Source organism: Delphinus delphis, chromosome 2, assembly GCF_949987515.2.
Source record: "Delphinus delphis chromosome 2, mDelDel1.2, whole genome shotgun sequence".
In the NCBI taxonomy this organism is placed as follows: domain Eukaryota; kingdom Metazoa; phylum Chordata; class Mammalia; order Artiodactyla; family Delphinidae; genus Delphinus; species Delphinus delphis.
Genome location: NC_082684.1, coordinates 80,876,826 through 80,890,839, shown reverse-complemented (window position 1 = coordinate 80,890,839; position 14,014 = coordinate 80,876,826). Strand labels below are relative to the sequence as shown.

Sequence of the window (14,014 nt, the reverse complement as noted above, 5' to 3'; positions counted from 1 at the left end):
GCATGTGGGATCTTCGCAGACCAGGGCTCGAACCCGTGTCCACTGCATTGGCAGGTGGATTCTTAACCACTGCGCCACCAGAGAAGCCCCTCAAATTTAGTTTTTAATGAAAGTAAATTTTTTAAAAGCAGCATTTAGAGATCTTAGAAATCATCTAATTAAAACGGCTTTTTTACGATGAAAAAAAAGATTATTAGAGGGCAGCCCATGGCCTGTTAGCAAATCTCCAAATTTCTAGGAAATGCTTTATTTTCCCTTGTTGATGTTAACTGGGCCTTAAAATCTGGAATAGAACCATACTTTTATATGAAAGCCTAAGACTATAAATTTTATAAATAAGAATGTATTTTTTGACACGTGAGCCACTTTTCAGTCTTTCAGGGGAGAGTCTGGTTGCCAAAGCAGTTGTTGGCTTCACAGCACTTCATGGGCCTTTCTCAATTTTATATGTATGATTTAGATGATGACTTTAATTTAAATGTTAATTTCACTGAGGAGATTATGACTTTTGAATAAATCACTTCAAACTTTACAAAGGCTTCTTAAGGAGTAACTCTCCTAGGTATAAAAGTGTGTGTGTGTGTGTGTTTGTGTATGCATGTATATTTCTTTAACAGACACTTCTACTCAAAACAGAATATATCTTTTACCACTATGGCATAGTGAATACTTTTTAAAAAATCTAACTTCAATAAACACTCAATTCTTAAGAAAAAAAGACTTTACAGAAACATAATACCAATATTTTATCTGCATATTCATTTAATTCATAGAATTTTCATGCATAAAAATCATTCATCTAAAATCAGTGGTGTCACTCTCACCACAGAAAGATTGCTCTGTCAATCTTAAGTGTAATAATTTAAGAGCATATTTCAAACTGTTTTCCTTTCCAGTATGCCCTTAAAATATTTAAGAAAGCAACCAATAATTTCTAATGCAAACCATAACCATTTACCATTATAAGTTATTCACTCATATTACAAAGCCAAAAAATTTTTAATTTTTTAAAAAAGGAGCTATTTTAAAGATTCTTTTTGTTTCAGAACAAGAGGTTGGGAGCTATAATAAATTAGGCTGAAATTAAAATATCTCCTGAACATCATGTTATTGATTCAATACTCAAGACTTTCCTTTTAAAATATAAACCCCTCTTAAAATCTGACAGTTGTACATTATTATGTGCCTCCTTATGTCCTTACTTGATTTATATCTTTTTTTGCCTTTCTAAAATGGCTAACCCAATACTGACGATGCAAAATACAACTGTACCAAAATTTAATCTTATTTTCTAATATACTTTTCAACTTGCTGATTTAAATAAGAAATAAAATTGGTTTGAGAACTTTCACATAATACGTGTAGATATACGTATGCATAAACATACGCATCTATCCAAGATATGTGCTTACAGTTTCAAGCATCCAACTGAGATTTTCTAATACTGAAACAATTTATTACATAGTAAAGATTTCACACACATGTAAATTAAGATGGTTTCACCATAATCTTTAAATCCATATAACAGAGTATTTGAGAAATTAAAAAAAATATACTTGAAGTCTTAAATAAGAGACTTAAAACAAGATGCCTTGGAATGTTATATAGAAAATCAATTTATTAATCTAATTTATTCATAATTATTATTACAATTAATAGGTATTATGATACCCTCTAGTGGGGCAGGCAGGTCATACCTCTGGTAATAACTTTCAATCGCTTCCGAAGTATGATGTTTGGCATGTGTTCTCTTAATATGTTTCTGAAACAAAATAAAAAAGATTTTTATGTTGTGTCACAGATCAGGTTCAAGAACAAAAATGACACATTTCTTGATTCCAATGTCTAACATAAAGGACAAACCGAATAATAGTTTGGGGATTTGGGTGGTGGTAGATCTTTTTTCCCTTCTACTCTATGAACCTATGCATTTTAATCTCTATTGCGTGGCTGGGATGTCTCCAGACTGTACCACAAGGTACAGTATATATGTAAAAGCCAACAGGGTCATAGTAATTGAATCTAAATTAAGTTTGCTTAGGGTTGTAGAGGGCAAAGAAAAACTTGTTCCTTGTTTCAACCTTTGTATTAATTTTCCCTCAATTCAATTCCATCTAAGTCCTCCGCACTCTAGTTTTACAATCCAATTGCCATTTTTAACCAGGAAGAACATTGCTTAAAAACAACTTATTTGAAAACTACAAAAAGTAATTCCATAGAGACTTGCCACTTGACTGACACCTGTCATCTCATGATAAATGACTCCATTTTCTGCCTCTCTTGCCTTCTGCCACTCCAGCAATGGTCATTTATCATCATCTCTGTCAGCAATGGAAAGCGGCACTGACAGTGCAAGTCAGCAAACATTTAGCACATGGAACCACGCAACACAGGGAAATTATTATTGTCAGAATAATAATGGTTTAGCATAATTTATTACAGGTCCACCAAATAAGCAAAGGCTAGATGTTATTAGACAGATGGATGGGTAGGCTTGGCAGGCCTCCACTGAGACGCAGGCGGTGCTCGATGTGGAAAGGAGAATATCCTCCAACCCAATCAGAGAGCTGGCAGTTCAATTACAAAGAAATAAAGGGACATTCATCATTCAATTAGGCACCTGTCAACCCTCACAAAGGAGAAAACTTCTAACCTGGTACTCCTGGGAGAAGATGCTCAGCAGAGTGGCCTGCGATTGACTGGAACAAATAAAAGAAGGACAAAGTTAATTACTGGAGTGCACGCCAAAGAAACAAAAGAGAAAGGAGCTTCAAAGGTAGGCCTGCTGCCCTGTAATCTAACAGAACATGAAAACAAGTGTGGAAAAGTTGTTCCAGATGAACACCTCAAACAAAGGCTTCCTGCTGCTAGGTCAAGGAGACAGAAAAAGGGAAAGGGGAAAATATGGATGGTCTCAAAGCAAACTATCATATGATTTGGATTTTCTTAAACTTTAGAATGATTATAAATCATATCTGTACCATGCAGGTATGTTAAAAGGGACCAAAAAGAGGCAAGGTTTATTCCCATTGATAAATGATAGTCAAATCCCATAAACAGCAGAAAATGCAGTTCATTCACTGGCAACATTCTGAAATTTATTTTGTTAGCAGGTAGGTATCCTCTTCTGTAGGTCTCTCAGATTCAAGGGGGGAAACTTTGCTCTTCACCAGAGGTAGCACAGAGACCACTGGAACATTCCCACCGATACTGGCCTACTTTGAAAATAGAAGCTTTCATAGCAGAAAGCTGAGGCCCTTGAGGACAGCATTCCCTAAGACTGCCGTAAGCCTTATTCATCTAAGACTCCATGCAATGTCAAACACCTGGCAATGAAGCAACCTGGAAAACATTCATCCCAAGTGGGAATTTTCCTCTTACGATTGTTAACATTTAGAAATGGAACAGAATTTTTTTCTCTAAAAAGCAATCAATAGCCCACTACTATTCTTTCTGATTGCCCCCTGTAGATACAGCTGCCTTATCATATCTTGAAAACAATTAATTATTTCTGATATATTTTCCTACCAAATGCTATCCGAGCAAATTACAGTGTTAATAATTCTGCTTTTATAGTACACCAAAGCACTGTGAATAATTAAAATTTTTCTATTCATGAATGAGACTGCTTAAGCTCATCACAGGTAATTTGGAGAGTATGAAATAAAAGCAATGACACCATATTTCTTTACTCACTGTCAGTACTGTCATCTCTTGCATATCATTACAGATTTGGCTTCTAACCCCTTTCCACTCTTATTAGATTACAAAAGAATATGTTTAAAAAAACACCATAAATGTTTATCAAGGAAAACCAATGATTACTAAAGGACTGTTTTAATAACTCAAAAGTACTGAGAAATGATTGAATAAAATTATAAATCCATTATAACTTTTTCAATGTCTCTAAAAATGGAAGGCACCTTTGAAAAAGCCAGTTCTATGTATAAAATCTTCCTATTATGCCTGGCTTCCCTGAGCTTCACATGCAAATCACATACTCTAGTAGGGTTGCTGACAACCAACTCCTGAAAAAAAATGGCAAAGTTAAACACAAATCTTTATAAACTACTGAATGAGTCACTATGTTATATATTTATGTACAATAAATACAGCCCTCCTCATTGCACAGCAAAATATATTTATGTTAACCAATTAATGGAAGGCAAAATGTCAGTCTCTTGGTCTCAAACAATATGATGGAAATAAATGTGCATGTAATGGGCAAGTCAGGGACCAATGACTAATGAGGAGGAAACTAAACTGAATAAAACAAGAGTAGAATGGTAGACGCTCAGAAAGGGAAGACTAACAGACAGCAGAAGGAATAAGCCCACGAATAAACAGTTCAAAGCGAGAAGTTGGTCAAGAGTTGAGAGCACTGTAAAAACTGAGGACAAGATAACGCCTTCAATCAGGAAACTGTCTTAAACAGCTTAGAATTCAATTCAGCTAAAACCATGGACATAGCCTATGGAGCAACACGTTTTCTCAGCGGCCAAGTGGGTTAGAGAGAAAATTCCAGCTTACACTGGGGGCAAAACCTGGCTAGAGCTAAAAAGAGAAAATGACTTACCATAGTAAAATAGAAAGACAGACTTGGGTCCAAAAGGCTTTGGGTTTGGCTGACCAGACAAAGCTGTAGAGAACTAACTGATCTTTGCTAGGTAGTTAGTCAGTCAATGCTCTCTTCCTGTGTGTGCTAAGCTCACAGAAGAGCGTTGTGAACAAGCCTCACGACATAAAGAACCGGAGAGTAGTTTTAGTGCAGCTAAGACACTGACCCCAGTGTGTATTATTTGTTACTCTCTTCCAGTGTGTGGATTCTGAGACGGGATCCCAAGGCAAAAGACTGGTGAGTGGAGAAACCATGACCTCGAGGGCCTAGCTTCAAAGAACTCACCACCTCTGCCTGCCCTCCACTGCAATTTCCCCTACTGTTTGATTTGACTGGCAAGAGCCACAGAAGTTACGGTTTAAATTCAACATTCCTTAGGTTCACAAAGAATATGGTTCCTGGCTAGAGAGGAAGAGAGGAGAAGATTCTGCGTAACTAAAAGGCTTATCTTAAACATCACAGTCAGTCCATCAGCAGGTTTCACTGAGCGTCCACAATGTCCTGAGGTCATGGGTATGGGAAAATATGCCTCCAAAATAAAAACATTAAAGTGGACAGGAACTGATTTAGAGGAAACTTTCAACATATACGTGCGTAAAAGCAAAAATTAGAACATTGTCAAGAGCTCACATATTTTTTAGGGACTTAGTGAAGTAAATCATACCCTGAATCCTCACATATTTCAAGACTTTGGAGCATATACTTGTCACTTAGCATACATGTGTTTTCCATTTATATATTCAAAAATACAGTCACTTACTTTGCACAAATGCCCAAAGTCTCTTCAAAGATCGTTTTGTGTTTTTTTCCCATGCTACCCTCCCATATTAAGCTCCTCACCCTGCAGGTATCTGAGAAAAGAAGAGCATGTGAGTAGACTCCTACACTAGCTATGTAAAACCTTGTCTGAGTCGTGTGACAAATGGCTTTACGGAGCAGCAGTAGTCATGTTGCAGCAATGGGGAAACAAGGAAACAAGCATGAGGACAAAGCCAACACACTGAGGACCTGTGACAGGAGACGGAAGGAGCTTGGGTCCTTGAGGACACTGTTGAGCTGCTCAAGACCATGAATTGAAGTGACTACCTTCCATACTTCTTTTGAGTAATAACACATGTCCTTTTTTTTTAAAGGAAGGAAGGAAGAGAGGGGGGAAAGGAAGTAGGGGAGGGAGGGAGGGAGGAGGGAAAGGTTTCTATTTCCTATGTGCCTAGGAAGTAGGAGACACAATCGAGGGAGGGCTCAGAGACAGGGTGCCCTATCACGACGGCACCTGTACAGGATGCAATACTTGGAAGGGGCTGTCCATTTTTATACTTTCTAATTCTCTTCCTAGCTGGCAGCTACTGTATTTGGCTTCCTTAAAATTGTTCCTCTGTCTGTCACTGTGTCACTAAACTGACATCAGAGACTGACTAGAGATCATAAATTGCTATGTGTGAATGCCTTTTCCATACAGATTTTAAACATTGATGGGGTACTGATTACCCTCATTTTATATTGCATTCAAAACTTCAAACGCCAGGTACATAAACAGGCAACAAACCAGTGCCCCATATAGTATTTAACTCAAAGTGTGTCCACACCCATCCAGCTAAGATACTCAATAACCTGAAGGATATTAGAGAAAATGAACATCAGGGAGTTGAATGGGTTCAGCAAAGACTAAGAGCAGAACTTAGCACAGACTTAGCTGCAACGCAACATTCTTACAAGGGGGAAGTCTTGATGTTCCCAGGTGAAGACTTAAAGCAAGTAGAACCTTCAGGAAGAAGATACTACACTTTATACTTTAAGTTCTTCCTCTTTCAAGTGCCCAACTTCTGAAAAAGACCATAAAGAAATAAATGTTTTTATTCAACTTTCAAGCTCCTTTTGCTATAGAATCTATGATGTGTCAATGTCTACACTCTAATGGGCTTGAAATCCTCTGAACAAAATGAATATTGCTTCTAGAATTCGGGAAGCAGTAAACCAACCTAAGAAGATAAAGCAAGATACTCTTACAAAACATCAGGCTTGCAGACCTCACAAGGTACAACTTCTCTAAACCCATGAAAGAATACAATAAAACACTGGCTGTATGTGGCCAGTGATTCAGGGCACTAGTCTAGGAAGGTTTTCCATAAAAGCAATTCACTTCCCTCTCTCACTCCCTCCCACACCCATACATACAAATTTGAAACATAGAGCCTTTTTTTCCCCTCTAAAATCAAAATGGAATTCAATAAGACACCAAGGCTTGGTACAGCAGTACTACTAATTTTTTTTTTTTTTTTTTTTTTTAGGAAAATAACAATGTGAAGTGGAAAGAGTCATGAGAGATTACTGATATTCTGGGAAATTACTGGGGAGAAAAAAGAAAAAAATATATAAACTAAATTGAAGAAATAGAGAAAAATGTATCTATCATACCCCCCACACCCATTTCTTTCTAATTTCCAACTTCATAGTGAGGATATAGACTACATTATATGCCTAATAGTAGCAAATATTCCCACACATGACTATACCGATGGCACCATTAAGCTTAGAAGTAATCAACTATCACAAAAAATTCTTACAAGTTACACCCATGTTTTACATATACAAAAAAAGTGGTTACTGTCCCAGGCACTTAACTAATTTTGCTGACAAACTGAAGTCACATCCAAAACAGCTCTACCTCCAGCAAGAGCTAAGAGTTATATGAACACCTACTTTGTGCTACACACTATACTGTGCCCTTTATTTTACCGTCATAGCAATCCTCTGAGGTAGGTACTATTATTGTCCTTATTTTAAAGATGGGGAAATGGAGAAAGGGAAGTTAAGGAAAGTACACAATTAAAGAACTAGGTAAGTGGTAGAACTGGAAATCAAAATCCAGGTCCAGTTCCAGAACCCAAGCCCTTAATCCCCATGCTAATCTGCCCTTCTAATGTGTGCTAATACCCGTTGCTTAAGGTTAAGCATTTATATGTTACATTATACTCCAAACAACCCTGAAAGGTGGGCATTCTTGCTTTTTTGATAGAAAATTGAAGTCACAGGAGGTCAAGAGTTTTGATCAAATTCTATGGCCTTAGACGATATTCGCTTTTAAAAAACTCAAAACGCAGTTTTCCTTTAATTAACTATATAAAAAAATTTTCCTATAGTAAAAAGTCAAGGATTAAAAAATTGTTGGGTAATTTCCATTATTCTTCCTGCAGCTAAGGTGTATTTTGTTAATAACCAACCACACAATTATCTGAAGTGTCTCTATGTGACTGTAAATGTGTCTTTCGCTCAAATGCTATTTACTGTATACAAAGCAACTTTAAATCCTTCCCTGAACAACACAGGTATAAACCCAATCAACCTTCTCTACAGAGGACAACACCCTCCATAAGTGTTAATTTTATTATATGTTTAATGAAGTTTCCTAGTTATAAAATAGTACATATTCTGTGTAAAATCCATAGGTGTCCATCTGTGTTCCTGTGTTTTTTACTGTGTCTGATGTGTGTGTGTCTTTCTGTCTGTCTATACACAAAAGTAAAATTTCAAAAATTGTGTTTTAAACATTTTTTGTAACATGCTTTCATTACATATCAACATTTATTCCTGCCATAACACATTAACCTTTTAAAATTATTTTTATCATGCTTAAGACAAAACCATGTAACCACTTAGGTCACCAAATAGAACACTGCTGGGACCCCAAAAGGCACTCTATCTGATCACCACCCTTTCCCTCTCGCAGGTGAATCTGATCTTTATCACTTTCTTGCTTTCCTTTATAGTTTTACCACCCAAATATGTACCCCTAAATTCCATAGGTTAGCTTTGCCTGTTCATAAACTTTATTTTAATGGAACCACACAGTGTGTGCTCTTCTGCCTCTGTCTTCTTTCACTCAATAATATATCTGTGAGAATCACCCATGTTAATTTATGTGAGGTTAATTCATTTTCATTGTTGTATAATATATTCTATTGTATAAGTATACTCCACATTTATCTATCCTATTGATGAACATCTGAACTGTTTCCAGTCTTTTGCAGTGAGAATAATGCTGCTGTGAACATTCCTGCACATGTTTCCTGGTGCATATGTGTACACATTTCTGATGCGTATAAATGCAGAAGTGGAATTCTGGGTCATCTGACATGCAAATCTCTAGCTTTAGTAGATACTGTCAAACACTTTTTCAAAGTGTTTGTAACAATTTTAAACTCCCACCAACACTAAAGGAGAGTTCCCACCGCTATACGTTCTTGTCACACCTTCTAGTTAATGGCTTGTATTTCCATTTTCTTTCTGCTGTCTTTTGAAGTGCTAAAATTTTAATTTTGATGAAGTCCAATGTTGCAATTCTTTAATTTTATTATTGGTACTTTTTGTGTGTCTTTCCTAAGATATCTTTGCCACTCATAGTCACGAAGATAATTCTGTATGTTTTGTTTTAGAAGCTTAAGAATGTTAGCTTTTACATTTGGGCCTATGATCTACCTTGAGTTAATTTTGTGCATTGAGATAGGAGTCACGTTTTGTTTTTGTTATTTTTGTACATATATCCAATTGGTCACACACCATTTACCGACTGAATTATCTTGTTGCCTTTGAGGAAACCAAATATCTAAGGGTCTATTTTGGGACTCTCTAATCTGCTCCACTGATTTATATGTTTATCTCTGCACAGATACCACACTGATTTGATTACAATTGATTACATTTAATGTATGTTCTAATATATTTAGGTTTAAGTCTATCATCTTACTGAATGCTAATTTTCTTAATCACTGTACATTCCTTTCTTCTCATTTTTTGTATTCTTTTAAATTGATTTAGTACTTATTCTTCATTATTTTTCCCCTGGCAACTTGGAAGTTGAATACTCTTATACTATTAATGATTATCTTACATAAACACATGGCCCCTTGGTGATTAACTGCTGCCTGGAAAATACAAAAACTTTGCAACACTATCTATATTTCTCCCCTTCTGACATATAGAATATTACTGACGTTGTTTTAATTCTACATATATCTTAAAATTCACAAGACATTGCTGTTGTTTTATACAGTTTCTGTTCATTCTGATATATCCACATATGAACATTTCATTGCCCTTCCTTCCTTCCTTTTCCACTCTTCCATCCGGAATAACTTTCTTTTAATAATTCCAGCAGTGCAGATGTGTTGGTGATGTCAAATTTCAAATTTCAGCTCTTTTCAATGATAATGTGCCTTATTTCTCTACCCAGTTTTAAGATTTTTTTTTTAACTTTGGTTATTAGGAGTTTTAACTCTGGTATTTAGTAAGCTCCTGCTTACAGTTTGCTGGACTTCTTAAATATATGACTGGATACATTTCAACATTTTGAATATTCTCAAGTATTATTTCTTTAAACTTGCTTTAACACTCTGTTTCTCCTACCCAAGACTCCAAATAAGTGTATGTTAGCCCTCCTTACTGTATCCTCTATCTCTTACTCTCTCTTCATATTTTACAGCATTTTGTTATTCTTTGTTATTCTCTGTTACACTCTAGATATTTTCTTCTCATTTATCTCCCAGTTCACTAATTCTCTCTTCAGTAATGTCTAACTTGCTATTAAATACATCCATTGAGTTAAATCCATCCAATTTCAATTACTGTTATTTGTCACTTGTAGATTTTCTATTTGATTCTTTTTTCAAATAAGTTCCCTGAAGAGTTTCAATCTTCTTTTTTAACATCTTGAATAAACTGTGATTATAAAAATTCTGTTTAGTAGTTCCAATAACCAGAGCCCCTTTAAGTCTATTTCTACAGTTTCTACTGGTTCCCATTTATGTTGTCATGTGTCCTTATGTGACTGAGTATCTCCCATTATGTGCTATACTACTTGAAAAACTGCTTTATAAATAATCTGAATACGAAAATGATTAACTTTCTCTGGAGAGGATTCTGATTTGATTCTGGGAGCACTAGGAGTCCAGGATCACCTTAGTCCAATTTCAGGTATTGAATTTTTAGGCCAGTGAAGTAAACTTGAAGGTGAAATATAGTAATGTAGAGCTCTTTTACTTTCAGTCCACATTAATTCCTAGGGTATAGCCCTTTAGGGTCCCACCTCAAAGCTTGGGACATTTGCAAGAGTTCCCACCTTTGGTGGACCCTGGTCTCTAAACCTTGTCCTCCAGCTCTATAAAGCTGTCAAAGGTTCTGTTCAGGACTTGGCTAGACTATATCTGCTGAAAAGGTAATTAAATTTTAATTTAATGATTAAAAAGTTAGTCCCCCCCCAAACCCTTATTTTCAAAAATTAATGCATTACTAACTAACCAATAGATTAAAGAGGAAATCACAATAAAAATAACAAAAATACATAAAATTGAGCAATGACAGTAGTGTGTATCAACAGTTGTGGGAAATGTATTGCATTAATTGGATATAAGGGGAAAAAAAGAAAGAAACCGATTTTATTCTAGGAGGTTCTGGAACACTGAAGATCCCAGCAAACAAAACAAAATAGGACAAGAAATAAGAGAATCAAAAAGGAAAGAAACAAACAAAATGCTCCTTCTTTGAAGATGAGAAGAGAATCAATAAACAAAGAGAATCTATAAACGAAAGTTTTAAACATTAATAAGAGATCTCAGAAAGGTAACTATATATAAGATTAAAATAAAAAAGAAATAGAATTATTATAAAACAGTAATATTAAATTAGAAAATGGAATAGAAAAAATGGACCTCATTCACAATAAAAAACCATAGTTTTTTTATACATATATATTTAACAAAAATATGTAAACCTTTGAAGAAAGTTATAGAACATTACTGAAGAGCATAAGAGAGTTCCTGACTAAATGAAGAGATATTTTTACAAAGAAAGTATCATGGGTAAAAAGATAGTATTAATTAAACTGTCAATTCCCTACACAGTAATCTATGATTTTTTTTTTTTTAAAGCTCCAGGACAGTCTATTTGAGGGAGGGGTGGAGAGGGACCATCCTCCCTCTGGGTGCCATGGTCAAAGCTCACCCAGGGAGTACACCCCCCCTTGGGTCCAGCTGCCTCACCAGGCCCTTCAGCAGCAGTGGGGGAACCAAATTCACAACAGAGTTTTCTGGTAGGATGAGATAAATTTATCTTAAAATCCATGAAGAAGAATGTCAGAAATAGTTAATAAATTTTGAAAAGCAAAAACAAAGTGATATATCACTCTACCAGATATCAACATGGATACATTTCAAAAATAGAGTACTTAACAAAAAACAAAAAAAGCATGCTACAGAATTATACACACATTTGTTACCATTTATATAAAATATAAGAACAGCAAAATATAATTACCTTTTTTGTTCATGGACATTTATGGATACAGTAAAAGAAATACATGAGGCTGATAAACACTAAACTCATGACAATGGTTACCTCAGATGAAAGAGAAGGGGAAAGGAATCAAAGAGCTCTTTTAAAAAAATAATTTTTTTATTTTTAAAATTTTTTAATTTAAAATTTGTAATTTTTTACAAATTTTTTAAAACATAAAAATCTGTAGGCGAAAAAACTGTAGATAGTGTCAGGATATTTCATTTCTGTAAAAGTAAAAAGCATCTGAAGCAAATATAAACAGAGGTAGATTCAAAGAGTTCATTATACTATTCTCTGTTCTATGTGTGCTGTATTTCGTAATAAAATTAAATAGTAGGAGAAGAAAAATGGAAAGAATTGAAGGAGCTGGATAAATTGATCTAAGATTTTTTTCTGCTCTAAGTCCCACCCTATTCTAAACATTCTGATTTAATTAGAGGCTTAAAGACCTATACTTCTTTCCTTTCTAAGTAAATTTGGGTTTTAACTTTTTAGAACGAGCCATAACATAAATCAGATAAAGAATAAGAAGCTTGGGTGAAAGACACTTAATTTTGCTTCCAAGACCAGATGTCGGGTCATTTTTCTCTAAAGCAATCCGAATAACTTCAACACAATATAATAGATACACCTGTAAGAAATATTTATCAATTCTTTCTTCCTATAATAATTTATTCTGATTTCATTCTTTAATAAGTCAGATAAAACTACAGTATTAGAAACCCTTAAGTTTGTAGAAATTTTATTATGATTGCCAGAAAGAGTAAGAGAGCAAGAGAAAGTTAACAGATAATGATAGTCTGATAACAATAGCCTGTATGGGAAGATATTTATAATTCTTCCCCCGTTGGTAAAAATTCAACTTTCTTCCACCTCTGCATGGAGTATTAGCTAGCATATTTTCCATCATTTCCTCTCCTCTGGCTAGTCTTCATTTACTTCCGAGCACACTCCGTCTTTAAGCCACAACCTGTCTACACCTTTCAAACTACTGTCCACCGTTTCTCTTCACTACCAAATGTCTTTGTCTACGAGGTCTTTGGTTCAGTATATCCTATTCGGCCTCCAACCCATGGCAATCTCACTTCTGTACTCACTCCTTAATTGAAAAAGACATACTTCTTACCTTAGCTGACCTCATCACAATATTTTGTACCTTTGACTATCTTCCCTTTCTTAAAAATCTTTCCTATGAATTCCAGGAAACTATTTTCTAAAACCTCTCCTTCTCCCCTGCTAACCACTTATCTTTCTCTCTCCCACTGGCTGCTAGCCTCTTCCCTGGGGTTTCCTGGGGCGGGGGAGCAGATGGGGAGGGAGGAGGTCTCCCCAACCCTCTTCTTCTCTTCATTCTACTTGCTCATGTGGGTGACAGCACACCCTGCTGTGTTCCCAACAACTACTGCCGTAACTTCCAAACATACATATATATGTTTCCAGCCTCCACCCCTACTCAGAATCACGTTCTCAATTTTATAGCTCCCTATGGGACATTCCCCCTATTTGGCCGCATGCATCTTAAAATCAAATTTACCACCATACTCCTTTCCCACAACTGTGTTTCATACCCAAACGCTCTTAAATCAATTATTTCCATAAAGGTAAGACAGATGGGCTACAAATCCCAAGGTAATTCTTGATTCTTCCCTCTCCCTCACACCTGAAACATCTAAGGAGTCAAGAAGTCCTGCTGATTCTACAATCAAAAGTTTTTTTCACATTTGTCCCTACTTCCCTAAATGACTAAATAGCTTCCTGATTCATTCCCCTTGCCTCCTATCTCTATACTCTTTAATCCAACCTCTAATTTACCAACAATGCTTCTAAAATACACATCGGATGATGTACCCTCTTGGCTTGAAAATCCCAGGAGGCATCAACTACCTATAGAATGAAGTTCATACTCATGAGCAAGGCACTTGAGGCCTTTCTCAACCTGGCTTTAGGCCCCTTCTTTTTAGCTCTCCCACAATGCTTTCCCACCTTCAATCCCCCAAGCAGTTTATACTTTAATCTCACCACATCGCCATAAATTACCATCTTCTTTCTGGAGTCTAGAATGTTCTT

The 14,014-nt window shown here is 35.7% G+C and overlaps 1 protein-coding gene across 3 annotated transcripts in view; it reads right to left on the bottom strand.

The window, feature by feature from the left end:
• The window catches only part of CDIN1 (CDAN1 interacting nuclease 1), a 222,761-nt gene that overhangs the window by 161,859 nt on the left and 46,888 nt on the right, over window positions 1-14,014 (bottom strand). For all 3 annotated transcript variants that reach the window (XR_009518377.1, XM_060004960.1, XM_060004961.1), the window contains exons 2-3: window positions 2,654-2,699; window positions 1,698-1,762 (exon numbers count right to left, since the gene is read on the bottom strand). Coding sequence is in view for 2 of the 3 variants with exons in the window: in XM_060004960.1 (XP_059860943.1) it covers window positions 1,698-1,762; window positions 2,654-2,699 (111 nt within the window). In the remaining variant the exon portion in view is untranslated. The remainder of the gene's footprint in view (window positions 1-1,697; window positions 1,763-2,653; window positions 2,700-14,014) is intronic.